The sequence below is a fragment of the Onychostruthus taczanowskii genome, unplaced genomic scaffold (genome assembly GCF_017590055.1).
Source record: "Onychostruthus taczanowskii isolate IOZ18803 unplaced genomic scaffold, ASM1759005v1 scaffold142, whole genome shotgun sequence".
NCBI lineage: Eukaryota > Metazoa > Chordata > Aves > Passeriformes > Passeridae > Onychostruthus > Onychostruthus taczanowskii.
In genome coordinates this window covers 421,601-446,119 of record NW_024498597.1, presented here as the reverse complement: position 1 = coordinate 446,119, position 24,519 = coordinate 421,601, and the positions used below count along the sequence as shown (strand labels likewise).

The window sequence follows — 24,519 nt, the reverse complement described above, 5'->3', positions numbered from 1 at the left end:
TTGAGCACCTCAAATCTGTTTTCTCATTTCTGTCCCCATCCAACCCTGGCCCTTCTGGAACACATTGTACATTGGGCAGACAGATGCACTGCAGCTGGAGAACTGACCCTGGGTAACAGGGCTCGGCTCCTGGAGGATGCCAGACAGGTCCATGCCCAGGGAACCCTGAGGGTACTGACAGTCCCCCGCCTGGGCATGTTTGTGTTCTGGGGAAAAGGAGAGGGGTTCTCCAGCAGAAAGTGCTTTTTGTTGCTGTACAGGAGAACAGTGCTCACCTCTTAAACATGTCATGAATCCCTGAACAGCCCCAATGAACACCACAAATCATGTTACAAGAAAAAACGTAACACAAAGGGCAACACACACAGCAGGCGCGCACACACACACACACACACGCCACTGAAGGCCACCCTTACTGTGCCAAAGCTGGGGACATCGAGTGTGTAGTCAGACTGCTGCTGGAGCCAGTCAAGGAGACTCTTATTCGGGACAGCCTTCTCTTGGCTGCCTGCAGCTGGGGCTGGCTGTGGAGTTGAGGTAGCAGCAACCGGCCCATCAGGGAGGGGACTGTTCTGAGGGGGCTGCGGCTGGTCTTCCTGAACATCCTGCCATGGAAGAAGGAGCAGGGACAGCCCATCAGCAGATGCAGTGATGCATGTGCACCCCGAGAAGCACAGCTCCCAAAGCAGGTCATCTGCTCCCATCACACAGACTAATCCAGATACTCCCAGTACCTCTTCCTTAAATCACCACCCACCACCACATTTCCACTCCATTCCCAGCACTGGTGGGAGGAAGGGCAGATGTTTCTGAACTCACAAGATGAACTCACAAGGAAACACTCCAATCACCAGGAAGACCAACTTCCCCTCAGACCACTCCTAAAAGTGGTCTAGGGGCACTGGTCTTGCTCCATTCTTTGAGTGGATCCCAGGACAGAAGGAGAAAGGGTGTAGATCTTCCTCATCTTCCCTGAACCGAAACATTCCCTAAGATGGGACAGCTGCTTTTGATAATGTTTAAAAGGATTCAAATCCTCCAGAGTGCTGTAAACCAGAGGGATAACTCCCCTTCCTCCCTGTAGTATCTACTCCTGCCTTGTGCTGCACAAACCAAGCTGTCCTGGAGGAAGCTGTGCAGTGTCATGGGCAGCAGAGCTTGGAGGGGGGAGCTGGGCCATGAAACAAACTGTGCTGACTCCACTGGGTTCATGTGAAAGGAGGGAGCATCAACCCACCTGCAGCCTGTTTGGAAGAGGCCTCTCCTTCAAGAAGATGAGGTCCATCCCTTCAATATTTTTCCTCCTGCCCCGTCTCCTCCTCATGGCAGCATCATCTCTTCGGAGGCTGCCATTTACAATCTGTCCAGTGACAGGATGGATTAACCCTGCCTGTAGGATGCCAGACAAGTCCATGCCCAGGGAGCTCTGAAGGGCATTCATGGTCCCCAGTTTGGGCATGTTCGTGTTCAGGGGGAAAGGAGAGGAATTCCCTGGGGACCCATCAGAGCCTCTGGACAAGTCCACCGCTGCCTCGCGCCAGCCGTTCAGCACAATGGGTGGATGGACATGGGCTGCTGCCAGCTGCTCCAGGCTCCTCTGCTTGGCATCTCTCTCCATCTCGAATTCATAGGGTCTCCTGTGCTTCCGTTCATCTTTTGCAAAGGCAGGGCTCAGGAAACCTTCCTGTGTGTACCAAAGCCACAGAGGGTTACAGCTGTTCCTGCCCTGCCCAGGGACCACAGCTCCTCACAGCAGCACTGAGCTAATGGTCATCCCTGCCTCTCCAAGGAGCCCTGACAGACATCCTTTCCCTGGGCATATCACATCTCTTTCCCTGTGTGGGGGTGGTGCAGGAGCACCCTTGCACACACTCAGATATCCCAAGGTGTTACAACCATGGCTGCTCTGCCAGCTGCTGAGGCCCCAGGCCACCAGCTCCTTTCTGTCCAATGTGACTGTTGGGGACTGGGGCACTGGAAGTTGGGAGCTGGGGACTTGACAGGGCAGTGCTCCTTGCACCCCTTGCTTTGGGATACCAGTGGGATGCCCCCTTTGACCATGTCAGGTGCTCCAGCGCTGGCTCTGGAAGCACCTTTACAGCCACAGAAGCTGTGGAGCTGCCAACAGCAGCTGCCTTCCAAGGAGGGCAGCAGGGCTGAGAGCACGGGGCACTCTCCAGGAGCTATCACCAGGGGACCAGGTGCCTTAAGCCATGTGTTATACACCTCAATGGGCACCAAGGGGTCCCACCTGGGAAACTCCTGAGTACTTCTGGCCAATGTCTCACCGCAGAGTCCTGAGCCTTTCACTGCCTCAGGGCCCCCCTCACCTTTTGTACCCGTGACATTAAGATCCCATTATTGAAGGTGGGATCGGGAGCTTCTGACTCGGTAAAGCTGCTCCTGCTGCCGGTGCTGCTGGCCATGGCTGGGGCTGTCAGCAGGCTCTGTGCCTCAAACTGCTGGCTGGAGGAAGGCCACTTGCCCTTCAGGATGGCGTGGCAGATGTTGTCAATGCGGTTGATAATCACACGGTCCTGCAAACAGAATTGGATGGTGGCAAGCTAAAACTGGAATGAATGATCAGTGTATGACAGCTCAGAATTAAAGTCAAGCCCAGCCCAGGTGATCTCAGCTCAGCAAGGAACTGCTCTGGGGGAAAGCATCTCCACGGCACAGGTGCTTGAGAAGAGCACCTTGGCCAGAGCAGCCAATGGGGTGTGCAGAGGAGCAGGAGGCAGAGCTGGAGCTGTGTGAGCCAGTGCTGGCCAGGGCTACCCAGGAACACTTTGATACAAACTGTGTTCATTTTAACCTCACCTTAGGCCACTCAGAGAAGGAGTAAAGCGTTTTCTCCTGCAGCAGCTGGGCAATGGTCGGTGCCCGGGCATCCTGAAGATCATCAATCTCCCCAGGCAGGACAGAAGCAGAATTCTTGCTCTCTTCCTCCAAGTACTTCTCTGGACCATCTAAAAAAGCAAGGGAGAATAAAACCCATCATCACTCTGCCTCTCTTCTGGTCTAGAGATGGGGTGTATCTCCTCACACTTCCCACCCCAATTCTCAGCTAGCTCCACAAAAGTCCCAAACAGTCCCCAAGTCTCCAAGAGAAGGCAGCAGACTTGGACCAAGGCAGGCAGCCCAAGCTGCTCAGGAAGGACCATTATTCCCCTGAGCTGAGTTTGGGGGGCTTGAATTGCAGTAGCCCCCATGTGTGGCCATTCCCAGGCGGGCAAGAAGGAGGGCTACTGGGAGCTGCTCAACAGGCAGTGCCCTGTGCCACAAAGGGAAAGGCATCCTGCATTCCATGGCATGCTCTTAGCAGAAGGGCTACTGGGGCCCAGGGTAGAGACAAATGCAGCCCACAACACCTTTTGCTCCCACTTGCAGCAGCTAAAGGGACCTCAGATCCTACAGATGGGAGGCCACTCCACGGGCTGGCCAGCCCCAAGGTTTGGGGTCCCTCCCACCATAGCCAGAGGTGACTGTCAACCTGAGGGTGCTCTCAGGACATTACCTTGGCTCTGGTTGCTGCTGGCTTTCTCTCCATCATCTCTGTTCTCACACTCTTCTTGCTTTATGCCCTGAGGCTCAGGGTGCAGCGCCTCTGTGCAGCTTGTCTGCCCCTCAGCATCTCGGCCCAAGGGCTCCTCCGTGACACAGGGGGCCTCTGCCCCCCGAGGCCCCCCCTGAGGCAGAGGTGTGGGCAGGTTGAAGGGCTGGCTCTGAGCCTGGCCTGGTGAGTGCTGCTGGGTGCTCTCCTCAGTCAAGCCACAGTCCTCCCTGACTTCTGCCCCGGGCTCTCCCAGACCCAGGGACTCCCTCTCGCCATTTACATCTTCTGGGCAAGTGTCCTCAGGTGTGGGGAGACCAGAACTCTGCTCTTCACCCCCCAGTTCATGAGCCTCGGGGTCAAAAACAGCCCTGGTCCTGGGACCATTCAAGCCTTCCACAGCATCTGCTGCTGCCTCAGAGTTATCATCGTCCTCTTCTTCCTCCTCATCTTCCTCGCTGTGGCTCTGACTTGGCCCCGCCTTTGCCTCCAATCCTTTCTCCTGCAGCAGACTGATGAACCTCTGCTCAGGGGGAACCTTTAGTTCATAGTTATGGAGACTGGGACTGTAGAGCCCCACACTTAGGACCCTTTCCATAGTGCCATGCTCGGGCAGCCCAGCCGCCGGGCTGGCAAGTGCTCCTTTCTGTTCCAAGCCTTTGCTGAGTTTGGCTGGAGCACTCTGTGAAGGATTGCTCTCGGGGGTAGAAGGTGAAGGCTCAGCTTCCTCATTCTGACTGTCCATTCGGTCAGAGCCCACCTGCAAACCCTCTAGGAAGGGAGCCTCTCTCATGGCATCTGCATCGCAGCTGGATGGATCCTCATCCCCCTCCAGCTTGCCCTCAGAGAGTTTGGCAACGCTGTTTCTGACATCCGTGCAGCTCGGGCTGTCTCTGGCGAGGGAGCTCTGCTCGCTGGGACAGGCCTTCTCATCGTACATCATGCACACCAGCGAGTCCGGCAGCGAGCTCTCGTCGTAATTACTGGAAATTATGTCCCGGACTTCGGACATGAATGTTTCACAGTTTGCATCCAGTGGGCTGCCCCCAGCCTGGGACATGGTGCTGTCCATGGTTTCTAGCTTGATGTGACTCTCGGCTTCGTTCTCCAGGGTTTCACAGGACTGGTCCATCTGGCTGTACACGGGGGAACTGTAGAGTTTGGAGTTAGACTGGTAAAGGCAGCACAGGGTTTCTGGGCCTGGGAGCCCTGTTCTTTTATGCTGGGCATAGTTTCTGTATGCATCTAAAAAAGACAGCTGGGGGTCGTTCATGATGTAGTAGTCAGTGCGGTTCAGGCCGTGCTTGGCGGTGCCGATCAGCAGGTCCCGGTCGTGTTTGCCACACTCCCACCACACGGGCAGGTAGAGGCTGGGCTGGCACAGCTTGAGGCGCTCGTGGAGCTGGGGGCACTTGAGCACCTGTTCGCGCACCTTCCGCAGCAGCTCAATGCGGTACAGGGTCCTGGCAGCTCGCTCCTCTGTGATGGGCTCCACGTAGATGTCAGGGTCTGGAGAACCTGCAGCAGGCACAGCAAAGCCAAGGACACATTATTTGGGCTGGCAGGATTTCCTCAGAGACAGTGACGAGCAAGCTGAGCTTTAACCTTGCTCATACTGCAAGTGATGTGGGGTCAGTGCTTGTAGCCACTGTTGAGGCCTGTTTTTGCACTCTCAGTACCTTCCAGTCATATCCCAGGGAGTAAAACCCCCTGACTTGAGCAGCTGGATCAAGAGCAGCACCAGCTGCAGAGGATTTCAGAGCCTTCTCTGAGCTCTGCTCCATCATCACCAGCAGTGCTGGAGCTGGGAGGGGCTCCCAGCACTCTGAGCCTCTGGTAGCCCTTCAGCCCATTGTCAGGGAAGGGCAGCTTGTGCAGCTCTTCTGATGAGGAACACCTACCTAAGGCACAACACACACACACAAGGAACTGTGCCTAAGACCAGGCTCCATGACAGGTGTGAGGCAAAATATTTTCTGCTGTTGTTGGAAACAAATCACTTTGTACCTAAGTAGCCTCCAAGGAGCTTTTCATCTGTCAGGTCCTGTCTGGTGGCAATGTAGGACCTCTGCAGAGCATGCAATGAAAACAAATGCCCTGTGTATTGGCCAGGCTTCCTGAGCCTCCTGCAGTGGATCCAGGCTCCATTTACTGTACAGCAGAGCTCCACAGTCAGTACAGGTATAGATGGACAACGGCAGCAGAGGGATGCTTGGAGAGCAGCAATACAGCTCACCCAAACAACCCCCAGCTCCAGCATGGAGCTTTGCTTTGTGTGTGCTACTTCTCAACTTGTCTCTCACATATAGAGGTTGCCGTCTTGGATAAAACTGGTTGTGATTTCCTGTGAGAACTCAAAGAGATTTGTGAGAGCAGGGGCAGGAGTCCACAGGGCTGTTCTACCCTCCCACTGTGCCAGGGAGGCACTACATGGTGGGGACAAGGCAGCCAGAAATGCATGACTGCTGCAAGCCCATGGCCTGCCTGGCATCTCACTGCTTCCAGCTATCTCTGAAGCTCCTGCCTTATTCTCTTGCTCCATGAGAGCAGAGGGATCCCTTCTACATGACCTGCCAGTACCCCTCTATAGGCCATGCAATTTCCACTCACCATCCTCTTTCCACAAAGGGAGACCACAGACGTTCTTGCACATGGCCACAAAGCTGTAGAAGTACTTCTCCAGGCTCTCATCCGTCTTCTTCTCCAGTCGAGAGATGGCTCGGAACTGGGCCCAGTCAAAGATTTTTTTCTCTTGGTCATAGATAACCCCAAAGGAGGAGACAGTGCGGTAGAAATCTGCCTGCTCCCTCCTGGTCCACCTGTAGAGCAGGGAGGAGATGGGAACACCACTGAGACACATTCTGGGCCCAGAACAGGCAAAGCACCAGGCAGAGAGGCTCAGAGAGCACTGTCTAGTTACTGACCAACAGTTTTGACGGAGCTGTCAGGAGGAGCACACTGGGGAGACCACCACACCACTAGATGCTCTGCCCTGTGGTGCACAGGGAGGAGGAGCAGAGGCCACAGGCCCTCTGGCTCTCAACTAATTCCTGAAAAAAAACTCTTGGCTGTTTCAATAAATCCCTGAGTGCAGCTCTGGGCTGTGCTGCCAACAGGGAGGCACAAACCTATCCCATCTATTCCCTTCCTGCTACATCAAGCTGTTTGACTTCCATAGAAAGGTCAGTTTCTGTACCAGGAATTACAAAGGAAAGATATGCAGACACAGTTCTCATCCAGCCTCTTCCAGAGGGAAACTGAGAATGGGGCTTGCTGCTGTAAGGGTCCCAGTAACAAACACCACCTACCTTACTGACTCCTGCAAACACCTGAGTGTCACCCCCTCCCCAGCAGAGGAGAGCAGCAGTGGTGAGGGAGGAGCTCAGTTACAGCACTCTTAGAACACAATTTTCATGCTGGTTTGGACTCTATGAGCTTTCACCTTCTAGGGATCACTCAAAGGACACAGACAGTGAAGTGTCCTGGGTAAACACCAGCCCAGGCAGAGCCCAGAGGAACAACCACAGAGAACAGACCTGGGTGCACACAGCATGGCAAGGGCAGAAAAAGGGGAGCACTGAGGCCTGAAGAAAGCTTCCAGTCAAATCTCAGCCTCTGAATTGCAGCTCTGAGCCAGCACCAGCAAGCAGCTGAGACATGTCAAAGGAAAGTAGACAGGGTGACAACATCCACAGCACTCTCCAGCTGCCCAAAATACACCTGGGCCAGCATTGCCACCCCTGTTCCCAGGGGCTGCAGTCATGTTTCATTTCAAAAATGAGAACAAGAAGAAAGTTAATTAATAAATATATTAATGATCCAAATAAAGAAGCTCAATGGTGAATTTGTCAAACTTAAAGGCCAGTGGAAAACTCCTGTAAGACAATCTCTTCTACAAAAAGCCCAGAGAATTAAGGAGCAGGAGATACCAGCCCCCACCTCGAAGAGGGGATGGTACAACTAGAAGAAGTCCAGAAAAAGAGGAATGGGAAGGTGGCTGGAGCAGCTTCTACACAAGGAGGCCAAGAACACAGCACAAGGTTGCACACATGCCATGTGGTTACGTGGGGTCTTGCAGCAGGGACAGGTTCACAGAAGGCAAAGCCTTTGAGGGCTGGTGACCACAGAGAGTCCCAATCCCAGGGTGGCATGGGATACTGGCAGCAGCAGCAGCAGCATCACCCTGTGCACACCCTCCCAATGGCTGCAGAGAGCCACTCAGGGCGCTGGGACAGTCCCAACGCCTTCCCACTTACTGGAACACAAATGAAATGGGAGCACAGTGCAACCAGGGTATGTCACCACTGGGCCCCAGAGGCCATGAGCAGGAGGCAAAGCCAGTGGTGTGAGAGCCACAAGGGCTGGAAGGGCACTGCTCATGGGCTGTGACAGTGCTCATTTGTCACCTTCATCCACAGTGTGTTCCAGGAACACAAGTCTCCTCTGCTGAGGCTGACTTGACCCTGAAAAGCTGTCCTCTCATGTCCTTTCAGTGTCACCACCTGCCACCCACAAACTCCAGTTTGCAGTGGAGGCTGCTCCCTGGCTGGGCTGGCTGCTGGAGCAGCAAGGCTCCCATGGCTCAAAGCATATTCCCTGCCCAGCAAGGACCCATGTGACTCCATGTCCTAAGCAGCTGGCAGCACAGTCAGCTCTGGTGACATTTACCTGAGTCAGTTCTGGGGATCAAGGAATTCAAGTGGGCTAAATCAGCTTTGTAAAGGCTCCTCTGCTGCATTACCTTTTCTGCATTTCTTTGTTAACCGAGTCCACCTCAGAGGCTCTCCGGAACATCTCATCCTGCAGCCAGTAGCCATGGTTACCAGGCACCAGCATCTCGCTGCGGGGAGGCAGCTCCTTGCGGTTGCAGCGCTGGTAGACGGTGACGAGTCGCCGCAGTCTGGCCGTGAGAGCAGAGGAGACAGGCCAGCAGGATCTGTCTGAGTCGGAGCCATCCTGGGCTTCAAACATCAGCAAGGACATTAGTATTTAGCACACAAGCAAAGCCACAGGTTCCCACATCCTCTGGCAAGCTCTAAGAGCTTCCTCCCCACTTCTGCCTTCCATGGGGAGCATGAGTGGTCACAGTCACGAGTAGGGGGCCATGTGACCATCCCCGGGCCTGCTGGCTCGCAGCCTCACCATGTCTTAGCTGCCTTCAGAGAGAGCCCAGAGGCTGAGATCAGGGTATGAATGATGGCTCCAGGCCAGGCCATGCATGGGAGAAGACTGCAGCTCCCTGCTCAGCAGTGGGGCCAGCCAGCCCATGGCATGTGCCAACACTGCCCACTGCAGAGACCTCACACGCTCTTCTCATGCAGGCAACTGCATGGAGAAGAGCAGACTAATGGCTTCCAATCACCCTGGGTGGCTTTGGCTGGAATCACTCGGAACCCTGTCTGCCCTGCCACAGGGCCTATCCATGGGTCACCTGTGAGTCTGTGCATGAGGGCCCCTGTCCAGGTTGAGCTGCCTCACCCACTAACACAGAGCAGCATGTCCCTCCAGCCCAGCAATGTGTTCCTCCCACCAAGCAGTGCCTGGGGTAGCACTCAGGCTTGGCTGTGCCACACCAAACCCTGGGAAGCCATGGACCACACTACAGGAGACATGGCCTCACCTGCCGCTGGCTCGTCCCGCTTCTCACTGGCTTCACCCACCCCAGCAGCCACGATGTCCTGCAAAAGGAAATGATCAGAGAGGGCTCAACCCCACACAGTACGCCCGGCACCCACAGCCTACCCATCCTTGGCAGGGTGCAGGGTGGTGGGAAGGGCAGGGTAGTGTGTCCAGTGTCCTTGGGCTGCAGATGCTGCCTGTGCTCAGCACACAGGAGCAGAGGTGACAGCTCAGAGAGGCCATTTTGGGCCTGGAGGGAAAGATCACCACAGTGACAGAGGCTGTAGTGCCACTGCTCAGGACAGTTGCAGTGTGACTGCCTCCACTGTTCAAACAACCCCTGCACTCTCCTGTGCTGCCTCATTCCCTGATCTTCCTCTCTGCCAAGGCCATTTCTTTTGGGACATCCCTGACTCCTCTGCCAGGGCCCCATGTGGCTCCTGAAGCCAACGAAGACTGAGAAACAGCATTCCTGGGCATCTCCAGCCCTCAATACCCCTCAGCTCCCCATGAAGAAGATGCTGCCCATGTCCACAGGTAACACAGAGAAGCACAGCAGAAGTTGTGCTCCAGAGAGCAGAAGCAATGCACACAAGATGGGACACAGACAAGGCAGACCAGCCATGCTAGCTCCTTACTGCCACACAGCAGAGCTGACGGAGCCAAGCCCGCACCACAGGGCAGGCTGGGCAGCATCAGTTGTGTATTTGATGCTACGAATGCCACTCACCTCCTGTTTTGACAGCCCCTCCAGCTTTTCTCCACTGCTCTCTTCTTTATCCACGCTGCCCCTAGGTGAGAGAGTTAACAGTCCCTGGTAGTGGCAGTACAGCCTCTGTGGCTGTGCCAGTTTTCAGAACCAAGAAGCGGAGAATTGGGGCTCATGCCATCTCTCCACCTCATACTGGGGACCAGCTCCCTTTTGCCCTCCCCTCCATGCTCAGAAGCACAGCCTGCTCCCTCCCTCCACTGCACTGCCCCAGGAGTGAGCCAGGTTGCTGTGAGAGCTTGACTCCATCCCCTGCCCACCTTTCGGCAGCATCCTGTGCCCCATCGCTGACGCCCTGCTCGGCAGAGAGCAGCTTCTCATCTGGCATGCCCACCTTCTCCAGGAAACACAGCGCCGGGTCCGCCCGCATGGCGTTGTACCGCTCGTAACCTGGACAGACAGACAGCACAGAGCAAGGCCTCAGCCTGGTTCACAGAAACCTCCTGCTCCTGGGACACAGCTCCCCACCTGGCTCTCACTCCCTCTGTGCTACCATGAGAGTAATTCTCACCCCCAGAAACTCACAGCACTTTCCCAAAAGCTGCTAATGGCTCTGCAGCCCCTGGGCGACAGGCAAAGGGAAAGGTCAGCCTTCCTATCCCACCCAGCAGCAGCACAGCCACCACACAGGGTGCAGCTGGGGCAAACAGCCCTGTGTCTCCTGGAAACTGCACCGGGACTCCATGATGAGGCCAAGACAAGATCTGTGCCTTTCTCTTTGCCCTCACACAGCAACTGCACACTGCCCCTGGCAAACCAGGGTCTACCACGAGATCTGGCACTGCCACCCTGGGCACCGTGGGGTGCCTGTTCCCCACTCAAACATGCTGCTGGCACCTGGGGAGAGCTGTCCTGGCCCTGTGTGGCTGTGGAGCATGGCCACGGCTCTGTCCCTTGCACTGACACGACATCCCCTCCAGCACCAGAGGTCTTCATTCCCCCACACACCAGCACCCACCAGATAGCTGGGTACACACCGTGCTTGAAGACGCCGATGAGCAGGGATTTATCGGCTTCAGCATTCCACCAGTCCACTGGGATCTCCACGTAGTCAATGTCTGGCAGCAGCACATCCAGCTCCCTGTGGCCAGACATGGTATGAACACCCCTCACCCAGCCTCAGCAGACACTGAGGGGCACTGAGCACTGCTCAGAAGGGAGAGCGAGAGGCAGGAGCCATCGCTTGCTGGCTTGGGGACAGCTAATGAACCCTGGCCTGGGGCCCCACCATGACACATCTCCCTGGGGTCAAAGAACTGGAGCCTTGGTTCCACCACAACCTGCTGCCCTCCTGCTCCTCTTTCTCCAGGGCAGTGGGTGCCCCCAGCCTCTCTCCACCCTCCCCACCCAAGTTGTCTCCAGAGGACTGAAGATCCCATCTGACCCGAACAGCATCTCTAGGGGTAAAACACTTCACACATACCAACCCCAAAAGAACAGTGTCTCCCCACATACACTGGTACTGATGGAATGTGTTGGGGAAGGCAGCAGCCCCTACTTGGGGGGGCTTAATTAACCTGTTAAGCTCAGCATATCATGCTTCTCTGAGAAGCACTGAGAGCTGAGTCTTTGCAGAAAGGTCAACAGCTGGCTAGCTGCAAGCTCAGTGCCATTATAGAGCCTGTGGGTCCCACTGTTCCCAGTGCTGGGAGGGACTGCAGGCCACAGTGATGGGGCATGCTCTGCTCTCAGTCCTGGCCCTGAGACTGGGAGCAGTCTCTGTGGACTCCCACTTTGGGTAAGGGCCCATTTGTCAAGCAGCACACAGAACCATTTTCCTGCAGGGTGTCCTTCTAAGTCCCCAACACCCCCAGGCTGGTGCTGCAGTCTCAGAGTTGCCTCAGCAGCTCTGCTATGGCTGCAGTCTCTGCACAGGCAGGGTGGCTGCCTGTGGGTGAAGTTTTGCCTGAGGAAGACCTGGGGTCTGATTCATCTGGAGCTGCAGAGAGCCCAGATGTGGCTGGGTCAGACACCTGTGGCAGCTCTCAAGCCCAAGAAGCTTTGCAGGGGTCCACCATTAGGTCCCTACCTGGCAGGGGTCCCCTCAAAGGCTTTATCCGCAGCCTCCCCCAGTACTTCAGCCTTTAGGTAGTAGAGCATTCGCACCCGCAGCAGAACCCTGTTCGGGGGGCAGAGAGGTCAGCAAAGCCAGTGAAACCTGCTCAACACCGTGTTTTCCCACGTGGAAGGACCCACTTCCATAAAGAGGGTGGGCCATGCAGTGACCATGCAGTGTCAGGCCACACTGCCCAGGCCTGTGACCCACTGGCCGGAGGGTCACTGCTCAGGACACGGCTTCCATGAGCTGGAGGGGAATGAGGGCAGTCCAGCAGTGGGAGCACGGTGATCCTTGGTGTGCTGTGAGCCCTTCACAGCTCCCTCCCACCCTCCCAACACTAAAGGCCCTCAGCCCACTGTCTCCATGAGCCAGTGTGGGCTCCTGCAAGGGGGAATGGTTTTAAACTAAAAGAGGAGAGATTTCAATTAGATGTGAGGAAGTTTTTCTTCTCTCTGAGGGTGGCGAGGCCCTGACACAGGTTGCCAGAGAAGCCGTGGCTGCCCCATCCTTGTTCAAGGACAGGTTGGACAGTGCTTGGAGCAACCTGGGATAAGGTAAGGTATCTCTGTCCTTGGCCAGGGTAATGTAGTAAGATGTTCCTTAAGGCTCCTTCCAACCCAAACCACCCCATGATTCTATGACTCACTTGTTGCAGTGTTGTTTGAGGTGCTTCTTGTAGCTGTCATCATGCAGCACCACCTCGGGGTTGCAGGTGGCGAGCCAGTCTGCGTTCTTTATCTCAGGAAGCAGCATCTGGTTCTTTGTCTTCTTCCCCTTCCTGCCTCTGGGCACCGGTGCTGACAAGCCTGTAACAGCGAGTGGCAGCCAGTGAGCACCACAGGCACCAGGGGCACAGCCAGGCACTGCTGCCAGGCACCTCTGGCACAGGAGGCCGGGTGAGGCAGCAGAGCCGGGATCTGGAGGAGCCAAGGCAGAGCTCCCAGCTGCAGCCTGGAGAGCCAAGGAGAGGAAGTGCAGGGGGAAAAGGCAGAGTATGGGAGAGTCCATCTCTGTAAAAAACTTGGGGATCACCACAGAAACTGAACTGCTGTGTGTTCTCAGTACAATGCTGAGCCCAATGTGTAACATGGCCCCTTGATGTGTAAAAATATCACACAGAAGGGATGAAGCAGGGAAGGGACCTTGGTCCTGTGCATAGCCCTTGGAGACTTACTTAGACACTACAGGCACTTCTAAAGATCACTCTGTGGGAACAGTTATTTGGGACAAGAGTTCAAACAAGAAGCTCCCAAATGATCAAAGAGCAGCAGACCTGCTGATCTGATCTGCAGGGCTCTTTCTTGTACCGTGCATCTGGAGCAGGGCTGGGAGGAACTGCATCGCTGCAAGGGTGCTAAGGTACCAACTGGAAACGGAATGCAGACCCCTCTGCCTGACAAAGATAAAATGAGATCCAGTGGCTGGAGATTAAAATTAAACACAGTTCAACCTCGAAATATGGTGTGAGTTCACAGCAGAACATGGAAACAACTCCTGGTGGGGTCACTGTTGTCTGGAATCTCCAAAGAGGGATAAGCTGCCTCCCTAGGCAGCTGCTGTTGAGGTTGGAGCTGCAAACATGAAGGGGAAAGGATGCCTGGGCAGTCCCATCCCATCTCTGGTCTTGTGACACCAGTGAAGAAGAGAAAGAGTCACTGTGTTGTCAACTCCTGCATAAAGTCTGCAGCTCCAGGACAAGGGCTGTGGCCCAGCTGCCTGCTGGAGGCCTGCATAGGCACCAGGGCTCCTGTCCCCAGCACCAAACTGGCCTGATGAACTCTGGGCAACTTCAGCAACTTGGCCTGTTCCAGGATGAAAGGCAGGATGGTGCTAGATCAGAGCAGAGCTCTGAGTTGGACTGTCTGGGTGCAGTGCTCACCCCTTGTGATCACATGGATGTGGGATTGAGAAGAGCTCCAGGATGCCCTAGCAAGGGCTTAAGGCTGTTGTTCCTTTCTGCACGTCAGGGATGGGGCATGACTTGCCTGGTCAGCTCTCTGCAGACATGAGTGGTATCTGAGGCTGCCTGGGAGCCACAGCAGTTACTGCTGAAGGCCTTCCTGACTGAGGAAGGAGCACTGCTCTGCTCTCAGTGTTCTGCTTCTTCTGCTCTTCAGCTCCTGACGTCAGGCTGCGATGTTGTTGCTCCTCTGGCCCAGACAACGTGGAAGTTAAACAGATGGGAAAAGCCATTCTAAAGAGTTGATGGAGAAGCTCCTGGTTGCTTTGCTGGTCAACAGTCAATGCTCTTGCACTAAAGCAATCCTGACCATCTGCTGAAACCATGGCTTGTTCGTTACTTGGCATTATCTAAATCAAGTCCACTCATAGCAGTTTATTTGCTTCTGACTCTTGTTCTGCTCCCCACAAGCAGGACTCTCACGCCCACTCCCCACCGCTCTCAGGGCAGGGCTGTGTGGCAAGAGCAGGAAGCAGCACTGTCAAAACGGCTCCCATTGCAGGAGGTGACTGGAATAACTTAGGGCAGACACTAAAAGCCACATCCTTGCATGTCACACCGCAAAAGTCGGACACTTCCAAGCAGAAGGAAATGATGATGTTAGGTTTTAAGCACCAACTATGATGTGCTTGGTGCTCAGTTGCATCACCACTCCAGAACAGCCTTCCCTGTGCTCTACCATCTGGGAACAGAAGTCTCAGGTTTCAGCCCAGCTCCCTGACGTCAAAAGCAGTCTGGAGAGTTCCAGCCCCCTCACTACTCACCTTGTGCCACAGATCACAAGTACAGAACAAGCAGCACATGGCTGCTGGGCTCTGACTCCCTGAGAGACACTGTGGCCTCCCCCAGCCCCAGTCACCTGTCCTGAGAGCCACAGGATGCATGCATTCTGCTGCAAGGTCAGCCAGAGCCCTCTGGCACAGCAGGCAGTGACCACATGTCCCAGGCCACAAGCCCAGATGCAGGGAGCCAGCAGCCACTCTGTGCTCACAGATGAAGAAAAAAGCCCCGTGGCAGCCTCATGCACAGGGTGGGCTCTATGGCTGCCCCAGCTCCAGGGAAGCCTACAGAAAGCAGCCACTGTGCTGCAGGTGGGGAGGCCATCTGCAATGTCCATCACTGAGGCAGAGCTAGAGCCAGAGGGAGAGCAGGGCTGGGGAGCCTCTGGGTGACCTGTCTGAAGCTGAGGCTACACTGGGGAGCTTCTACACAACAGAATACAGACACCTCTAGCCAACAGGTGCAATTACAGATCTGACATGTGACACATGAGCCTCAGACATACTGCCTCTGAGTAGAGAGAGCACAGCCAGGCCTAGGACAAGGGTCCTGCTACACAGAGTGAGAGAAGGCAATATCACCTGGGGAGTACTTATGCATTGCATAAGTCTCAGGACAAACCAACACTGCACCTCCACCCATCAGGGCAGGCACTGCAGACCAGTAGGTCTGGGACAAACACCATGGCAAGGGGAAACAAAAGGGGGAAAAAAAGGGAAATCACAAAATTACAGAATATTCTGAGTTGAAAGGGACCCATACGGATCATTGTGTCCACCTCTTAAGTGAATTGCCTATATGGGGATCAAACCCACAGCCTTGCTGTGAGATGGATGCTCAGCTGCACCCCCAGCTTTCCCTGGTGCAGCTGCCCATGCTGCCCAGAGGCACATGCAGGGTCCTGCACCATGTCCATGCTGTGCTCTCTGAGGCCCTGAGGAGCAGCCTGAGGCGTGTCCATGCCCTGAGTGGAATCAGCACCCTCATCCCTATCACACCCAGCATGTTCATACAGTCACTGGTGCTCATGAGCTCACTGCCCTGTATCTCCCTGTGCAGGGGAATCACGACAGTATTCACAGGCAAGAGAAGACTTAGCAGCACCTCTGCTCCCACCACAAGGCTCTCTCTGCACTGAAAGCCAGAAAACAGCCTCCCTCACTCAGCCAGCCCCTGCTGCTGGCTCTGAGGGTCAGTGTGGAGGTCAGCTTCACGGAAGGCCCTTTCTCTGTGCAGAGAGAACTGCAGTGCTGAAGCACCAACACTTGCAGACTGTTTCCTGTTTTGAATTCTGCAGCCTCAGTCTCACAGGCTGGCACAGGGCAACGGGTACAGATGCAATGGCAGAGAGAACACGCAATACCTGAGTGATTCTGCAGAGCCTGATTCTGGCCGTCCTTCGTCGGCGTGATGAGATCCCAGATAAAACTCTTGATCTTCTCATCCCCCTTGTAGTGTTTGACGCAATACACCAGCAAGGCCCGACAAATCATCTCCATGTCCTTCTCATTCAGGTGCCACTTGAACCGCCCATGGGTCAGGATATCTTTCCAGCGTCCCCAGCTGAAACAGCAGGAACACAGAGTAAACATTCCTGTGCAACTAGAGACCTTGCTGGCACCTCTCTCCAGGAGCTCCTGTGGGGGCATAGCCCTGCCAGATCCCTACATAGGGATGTTTTGCCCACACATTACAGGAGCAGAGAGGGAGAGAGGTTTGCAGGACTGAACAGGGAAGAGGCAGGAGCAGACTCTGGAAGTGCCAACTGCCAGCTTTGTCCTGCTAACTCTTCTTCCATCCCAAACATTCGCCTAGAGCCCAGGTCCCACCAGCGAGGTCACTGCTGAAAGGAGGCAACACAGCAAGCAGGACAGACAGGAAGTGGCTGGTGTAGCCAGTGGGTGCACGTGAGCACTGGAGCAGCTGGAGGCTGTGGCTGTGGCTGTGCTCTCACCCAAATATGAGCAGGTTCTTCTCCACACGGAAGCACTCAGCCCGCAGGTACCGCCGCGTCTTCTCGTTAAAGCGCCGCGAGCGCGTGGGTCGCTCATCCGAGTCACTGTCCAGCTCAGAGAACTCCATCAGCTCGTCCTCTTCGAAGGAGTTGTAGTGTTTGGTTTGCTTCCGCACCCGGGGTCTGTCGATGACCAGGCTTTCCTGTGATGGACAGAGCAGAGAGCGCTGTCAGGTACAGGCAGAAACACTCCTATGTGCTCTTCTGGCCCCTGTCACCTGGGCTCTGTTCAGGCTATGGCTCCTGGCCTGACAGTCCTGTGGCTGACCATCACCTTCCCACTAGGATACCTGCTTCAAGTTACCTGTGTGCAGTTCTGCCTGCACAAGTGACAACTCCTGACCAGCACAAAATTCAGCCTGACTGATGGCAGGCTGAAAATCAGCCCCTCTGTGTCCAAACTGCTGACTGCCAGCAGCTGACTCAGCTCTGAGTCACTGCTGGCCCGATCTGGAGTGCCTGTGCCAAGTGCTGCGCTGAAGGCAGTAATCTCTGTGTCAGGGGGACAGGTGGGCTGGAATAGGAAAGGCAGCTTCCAAGAAGGTGCAGGAGGGAGCAATATGACATTAAATAGCATGTACCTGCCCCCTCTCCTTACCCTGCCCTGCTGAACAAATTAACGTAATGTAAATCTGCCTGGATTTCAGGCACACAGGACACACACACACACACACACACACACACACACACACACACACACGTACGCACAGTCTCTCCCATTGCTCCAGCTTGAGCAGTGAGCTCTACAGAGTTGCAGAACCTCCCTCCTGCTGCTGTCTAAAACCATCTCTTACAGCACTGCTGCCTTAGTTGGAATTATGGCAGCCTCGGGGCTGCACTAGAGCCCTGTGCCTGGTGGAGGAGCTGGGAAGAGAGACCTGAGCTGCAGCCGAGCCCATCACCGCAGTAGGGCCAGCAGAGCATTGGGACCCCATCTGTCCCCTCCTACCTCCTGACAGGCAGAGGCACCAGTCTGCCGTCAGGAGAGAGAGCAGAGGGGCAGCTCCAACCTCTGTGACCAGGGACGGGATCCACGTGAATGACTGGAGCTGCATCAGGAAAAGGTTCTTCCCCCCGAGGGTGGTCAGGCACTGAACAGGCTCCCCAGGGAATGGGCACAGCCCCAAGGCTGCCAGAGCTCAAGGGGCATCTGGACAATGCGCTCAAGCAGAGGGTGAGATCGTTGGGAGTAGCTAGGAGTACAGACTGAGTATCCTGAAAGATCAGAGAGAGAGACCAACATGTGGCTAAATAAATCAGGGCTTTAGCCAGCATTTGTGGGTCAGTCTTCCCTTGCAGTAATTCTTGATGCCTAACACAAAGCTCTCCAGGAGCCTAGAGGAAGCATGCAGCTCCCACCTGGACACCAGGCCACATGGAGTCAGATCAGTTGTAGGGCACAGGGGCCACAAACTGCATCCTACCTTTTCGTTCTTGGCATCTGTATCGAGCTCTGCTATCTTGGCCCACTTCTGCCAGAAGTTGGGGTCATCTAAGGAAATGTCAGTTCTGTTTCCTGATGCTACAAAGCTGGCCTAGGAGAGAAAGAAGAGGAGTGAACAGGGTGCAACCCACCATCCAGGTGTGCTTTCTCTCATACAGAGATCTCCCACATGCCAGTCTGAGTGCACAGTTTTGCTGCTGTGGGATGTTACACCCTAAGCTGCTATGTGCTAGAGTGTTCTTTGTTTGCCCCTCTGTTCTGCAGTCATGCCTGAGCCACTGTGAATGGAGGCTGGGTTGTGCAAGAGGAGCAGGACCCTCAATGGCCCCAGCAGGCACCAGCCAGAGCATAGCACAGAGCTCTATCTGGGGGCTGTGTCAGGCCCCACAGCACTCAGCTTCCATGGCACGGCAGCACTTGGCTTTGGGCACCAGGCAGCCCAGCAGCTGGGTCCTGCCATCATCCTGGGGTCCCTATGCAGAGCCAGACCTCATGGCTGAACCCTCCTAGGCAGCCCTCTACCACCTGCCAGGCTGGTGGCCCCTCCTCAACGCTCTGCTGACCACCAGAGAGACAGGAGACCACACCAGCCCCAGCTCAGCCAAGGTCTCACTGGCACACTGAGACAGCAGAGCTTGGTCTCCACATGGGCATATCTCCATACACAAGTAGGAGGTTAGACAGGTCTCCACACACATGTAGGAGGCTGGCTGACCACTACTGCCCTCCATGTTCCCCTTCCTCCAACCCCAAAGGAAATCCCCCTTCCCTCCCACTGGAGCACAGCATACCTTTGCAAATGTGGAGCCCTTTCCTTCAGACTGGATCGTGATGGTCTGTGTCCTGCGCTGGAGGATCTGATCAATGTCTTCCTCACAGAACTTTGACCCTTCATCCTCCTCATCCATGAGTGCACCATAGGCACCCTTCCGCAGGAGGTCCTCCACCTCCATCTTGGAGAGCTGCTGAACCTGCCCAAAGCACAGGGGCTTCACCAACCTGGCCAGCAACCATGACCACTGCACTACAGGAGAAGGCTCCTTCCTCTGCTTCAGAAGAAAGGGCCCTAAGCCAACCAGACTTGCTGCTGTTAAAGCAAAGAGGTCATTTCAAAACTCTTACTGAGGGACTGTTAGGAAATTTAGTCCATGCCACCCCGGACACAGCATCACATGTCCCCTATCCCCATGGCAGTGCAGGAACAGCCTGGCAGGCCAAAGAGCAGCAGTGCAAGTATGTGGGACTGGGCTCTCCCTCTCCAAAGCCTGCTAAGTCCCTGCTCTGACCTGGCAGTGACTTGCAGGGGGAGGAGGAGAGACCTCCTGCAGAGGTTCCCACCTGTCCCTGCTCCAGCAGCCAACCTACCCCATTGGTGCTGCCCTTGCGGTTGATGTCCTGCAGCACAGCTTTATCCAGGCCCAGCTTCAGGCTGGCCTTGTCGAACATCTCCCGCTCATAGGAGTTCCTGGTGATGAGGCGATAGACCTTCACGGCCTTGCTTTGCCCGATGCGGTGGCAGCGAGCTTGAGCCTGTCAGTGTAGAGGGCACAGTGTCAGCGCAGGGAGCCCAGCTGGATGAGGGCCATGTGGTGTGTGGTACTCTGCATCAGCATCTACAGTCACCCACCTAACTCACAGTCACCTCCCATCCACCACATTACCCTCATTCCCCGCCTGTGGCTGACCTGTCAGGGCTCTGGCACAGGCTGCACAGCTGTGGAGCAGGAATAAGAGATCCCAGCACTCTCAGGCAAGGACACAGGGCTCAGGCTGGAGCCTTGGCTCTCTGCAAATGTGGCACACAACACTGCACCCACTCCAAAAACAGGTATGGACACAGTGTTGCCTGCTCTGTTGCACATCTGTGTTTTCAGAACCACACTGTGACCTCCCCCATGTCCTGTTCCCCCTGGCCACATTCCTGCCAGCTGCCCTGACACGGCACCTCGTGCCCAGTACAGCTGGTGCTGCTGCCCTGTTCTCCCTGCCTGGCACAAGTGAAGCTGTGCCTCAGGACCTCCTGAGAGCCTGGCCCTGCCCAGCCCATTACCTGCAGGTCATTCTGTGGGTTCCAGTCGGAATCAAAGATGATACAGGTGTCAGCAGCGGTCAGGTTGATGCCCAGCCCGCCTGCGCGCGTGCACAGCAGGAATACAAAGCGATCCGAGTCGGGCTTGCAGAAGCGGTCGATGGCAGCCTGGCGCAGGTTGCCGCGCACCCGCCCGTCGATGCGCTCGTAGGTGTACCTGCTCAAGAGGGGGAGAGGTTAGAGCAGGATCACAGCAGGGCCTGAAGAGGCTGTGGCCTTCAAATCCCTTTCTGCTCCTTCCCCCAGGCTGTGGGCACACCGGCCAGGACTTACTGGCAGGACCTGTGCCCAGGTAGAGGCCCAGGCCCCATCAGCCTGTGTGCATCGTGGCTGTTCCCAAAAGTTGTGTCTCTTATGGTAACAAAATCATCACAACCCCATGCATGCTGCATGGATATGGGGCTCATGGGAACCAGGACCAAGGGAAGGATCTACTTCTACCTGGTCACTCTGAGGACTAGTCCTAGACTACACAGAATGAAAGGTCTGAGGTGCTTAGCTCTGGGGTCTCTGCACCCACCAGTAGTACCTGGTAAAACAGATCCATCAGTATTGTGGGCATGGAATGGCCAAATCCCCACTGTGTGCTGTTGCCATTCTGTGTGCAGTGCATGGAGGTACTGTGGAGGAGCTGTGGTGAATGCTGGAGCCTGTACTAACCGTCTCTGGATGAGATAGTCCTCCAGGATGTCAAGGCAGCGCACCATCTGCGAGAAGATGAGCACCTTGTGCCCACCAGCAATCAGCTTGGGAAGCAGCTTATCAATGAGCACCAGCTTCCCAGCTGCCTGGATCATTGCCTGCAGCTGGAAGTCTGGTGCCTCTGGGCAGTGTGTTTTGCGGAAGTCTTCCAGGATCTTCTCCTCTGCCCCTGCCAGGTGAAAAGGGATGTGAGCTCTTGGCGACGCTGGCAGTGCAGCTGCCCAAGGCAGCAGCAAAGGACCGCATGCAGTCAGAGCTAGGGAGGCTGGCTAGAGACCTCCTGCTGATCCTCTACTCCTGGGACTAAACTTCTGCAGGGCTCACATTAGCTCTTGGCAGAACAAGTCAGGTTGGGACATTGGTCCTGTGTTGGAACACCCCCAAATACAGTGAGCCTCAGGAGACCCTAAGGTGCCCATCAGCAAGCAGCCCTTGGAGGGAGCTGGGCTGCCTGGGAAGGCAACAGGACAGAGCACTGCCACACCATCAACAGATGGCACAAGGCTTGAGCTGGCTCCCCAGCTGGGCAAGTTCCGCTGGGAGTGAACAGTAAATGTTGCAGCTGTGTGTCCCCCCCGCCACAACTCCTGTACACAGCCCTCACCATTGATGAGGTATGGGTGATTGCAGCACTTGCGCAGCTCCATCATGGTATTGATGAGGTTGGGCATATTGTGCTGGTTGGCACCCTTAGAGAGGAAGGAGAAATTTTTCTCCAGGATAGCCCGGTAGTATTTCTTCTGGATATTGGTCAGCTCCACCTCAATGATGGTCTCCTGCTTGGGTGCCAGATTCTTCTCTACATCATCCTTCAGCCGTCGCAGCATCATGGGCTTCAGGATGGACTGCAGCTTCTTAACCTGCAGAGCAAGCACAGACACTCACTGCCCTCCCTGCACGGAAGCACATGGGCCAGCAGAGGGGTATGCTAGACTGGAGCCTCCCCACGCTGCAAAGCCACTACAGGTGACTAGAGCAGCTGCTCAGCAGCCAGCCAGGACAACTTCAGGGCCTGAGGTCCTTGGGGCAGGTATAACCAGTCCCAGGTTATGAACTCCACATGCCTCTGCTGCCAGCAGCCTTACGTGTCTGATGCAGGAGGAGAGCTGAGAGTTTGGATGGTAGCTGAGATGGTGGTTGCTTCATGTGGCTGTGCCTGCTCCCACAGAATGACAATCTTTGTACAATTTCCACATTCAAAAGGCAGTGGGACAGCCCGGGCAACTAAGCAGCTTCCCATGACCACACTCAAGGAGAGCTTTGGAGGAAGGCTCTCCAGGGGAACCTGACACGGGTGACTGACACATGGACTTACCGAGCTCCCCATTCCCCTTCCACTCTTGTTGGTCTCAGGGACAGACCAGGTGGGAGAGACAGGTAAACTGTTCTACCCAGGCATGCAAGGGCAGCAGGGAGTCAGTTGGGAGCAGACCACTGCCTTGGCAGGGGCAGGTCTCCTCTCCCCAGAGCAGCACTGGGGCTCTGTCACAAGTTTGCTTCTCCTGGTATGAGGAGTCCTATCCACTTCCAAGAAGCACGTGTCTGAAAGCATGACTGGTTTGGTCACCATGTGTCCCAGTGGCCTGTGCTAAGTCACTGGTATCATTCCTCCAGGTACCTGCTCCTCTGTCTTCAGGTCTCCAAACTCTTCCAGGAAGGCTGTCTCTGAGGGGAACTGCTGTGGCTCCAGAAAATTTAGGAGGCTGAAGAGCTCCTCTACTGAGTTCTGCAGGGGGGTCCCTGTTAGCAGCACCTTGTGCTCCTGGGAACACACAGAAAACAGGTTGAGGGCTCAACCCCATTAGCTGGGGTTGAAGGTGTCCCAAGAACATAATGCTTCATGTCTTCCAGCCTAAGAAGCACTCTTAGGTGGCCTGGAACCACATACACACCGAGAGGCTTCCCCAGCCGTGGTGACAACCCTGACTGACCCACTGCCACACAACACTGTCTTGTGGCTCCCAGAACACTCCCATGCACGTGTTCCAGTCCAGCTCTGTGCAACGACAGCCAAACTCATGATCTCACACTGCTCCCAGGCTTCAGCCCTGCCCTGGCACAAGAGCGTCGCGCAGGGCTGTGCTGGCACTGGACAGGGATGCTGACAGAGCCCAAGCTTCTGTGCAGCTGGGGGCAGGATGTTTGTCTTCAGGGCTCAGACAGAGCAAGAGGGAACACCACACAGAGCCATGGGACACTGAGGGGCAGCAGTGGCCTGCTGCTAGGGGCAGTCTCAGCAGGGTGCTCCAAAATTAGCAGGGGCAGGTATGACTGCGCACTGGGAACAAAGGGGAGCTTTTCTTAGAGGTTCACCATGTAGGTACATGTGCAGTAAAAGGAGATGAGGTCCAAACAACCCCCAAGACCTGGGGGTGTGAGGATCAGATGATCCCTTACAGAGAATGCCTGACAACATGGGCTTGGGCTTTAGGCACCACCAGGTGCTGGTCTCGGGTGCACCAGCTCCTCTGTCCCAGCACTGTCAGAGCCTTGGGCTCACTACTCAGGCTAATCCTCCTGCCCAGTCTAGTGCAGGAAACGTCCTCATGAGTGGCCTGGTAGGAAGGAAGGGCAATTGTAAGGTGGGAGACTCCCACAGGACTTGTACAAAGGAAGGTGATGGCTTAGAAGGGAGACCAGTAGCTTGGACCCAAGCTTACAATGCAGCAGGGCCCTACACAAGACACAAAGTCAGGGAAACAATAGGGTCTTTTGGAACTTGTGGGAGTCACAAGACAAATCATTTCCAGAGGCCTGGCCCAGCTACAAGAGAGTGTGACGAAGGCTGAGTACAGCTGGAAGATCCAAAAGGCTTGTTAGCCATTGGTCCAGCTAACAGCAACGCTACTTTTCCCAGGGCTGGAAAAGAGCTGGAATCAAATAATTTCTCAGAGCAGCTCACTGATCCCTTTGTTACCCACCCCTGGCATGGAGTAACATGTTTGCACAGCAGTAAGAAACCAGCTGGAACACCACAGCCCTGCCCAGTGTAGAGCACGAGGCACACCATGGCCAGGGGTATTGTGCAGGGCTGGCCAGCAACTGTCCCCATGTGCTGCAGCAGCTTACACTGTGCTGCAAGGATGGGCAGGGCTCTGGCAGGGAGCACCCCCAGGTGAGAAGGCACAGGGAGACCTTTGTACACACCAAAGTGTAATATTCCACTTTGGCAAAAAGAAGTTTGTGAGAGCTGCAGGGCACCAGTGCCGCATCCATCAAGGGGCCCCCTGGATGGTTTTCTTCCAGCCTGGCACAGGGCCTAAGGTGCTGACAGTGGCATCTGATTGCTCAGCCTGACCTTTTCCAGCCCCCCTGCTCCCAGGTGAACCCAGGCAGGAAATGCTCACCAGGGCCATGAGCTTCAGCCCCTCCAGGAGTTTGCAGTTCCTGTTCTTCAGGCGATGTGCCTCATCAATGACCACACAGCGCCACTGGATCTTCTTCAGCTCCGGGCAGTCAGCAAGGATCATCTCAAAGGTGGTGATAACCACCTGGAACTTGAAGATCCCAGGGAGAGGGTTACCCTAGGG

The 24,519-nt window shown here is 55.5% G+C and overlaps 1 protein-coding gene across 4 annotated transcripts in view; it reads right to left on the bottom strand.

The window, feature by feature from the left end:
• The window catches only part of CHD6 (chromodomain helicase DNA binding protein 6), a 96,379-nt gene that overhangs the window by 7,907 nt on the left and 63,953 nt on the right, over positions 1-24,519 (bottom strand). For all 4 annotated transcript variants that reach the window (XM_041398182.1, XM_041398180.1, XM_041398181.1 and 1 more), the window contains 23 exons: positions 24,337-24,513; positions 22,608-22,751; positions 21,594-21,849; positions 20,948-21,158; positions 20,249-20,444; positions 19,564-19,728; positions 18,990-19,169; positions 18,179-18,289; positions 16,695-16,897; positions 16,104-16,303; positions 12,647-12,806; positions 11,971-12,060; positions 10,919-11,022; positions 10,202-10,331; positions 9,903-9,963; positions 9,174-9,231; positions 8,295-8,514; positions 6,164-6,372; positions 3,518-5,071; positions 2,821-2,969; positions 2,331-2,537; positions 1,238-1,684; positions 417-605 (listed from right to left, as the gene is read on the bottom strand). In XM_041398182.1, coding sequence (XP_041254116.1) covers positions 417-605; positions 1,238-1,684; positions 2,331-2,537; positions 2,821-2,969; positions 3,518-5,071; positions 6,164-6,372; positions 8,295-8,514; positions 9,174-9,231; positions 9,903-9,963; positions 10,202-10,331; positions 10,919-11,022; positions 11,971-12,060; positions 12,647-12,806; positions 16,104-16,303; positions 16,695-16,897; positions 18,179-18,289; positions 18,990-19,169; positions 19,564-19,728; positions 20,249-20,444; positions 20,948-21,158; positions 21,594-21,849; positions 22,608-22,751; positions 24,337-24,513 — 5,421 coding nt within the window. The remainder of the gene's footprint in view (positions 1-416; positions 606-1,237; positions 1,685-2,330; positions 2,538-2,820; positions 2,970-3,517; positions 5,072-6,163; positions 6,373-8,294; positions 8,515-9,173; positions 9,232-9,902; positions 9,964-10,201; positions 10,332-10,918; positions 11,023-11,970; positions 12,061-12,646; positions 12,807-16,103; positions 16,304-16,694; positions 16,898-18,178; positions 18,290-18,989; positions 19,170-19,563; positions 19,729-20,248; positions 20,445-20,947; positions 21,159-21,593; positions 21,850-22,607; positions 22,752-24,336; positions 24,514-24,519) is intronic.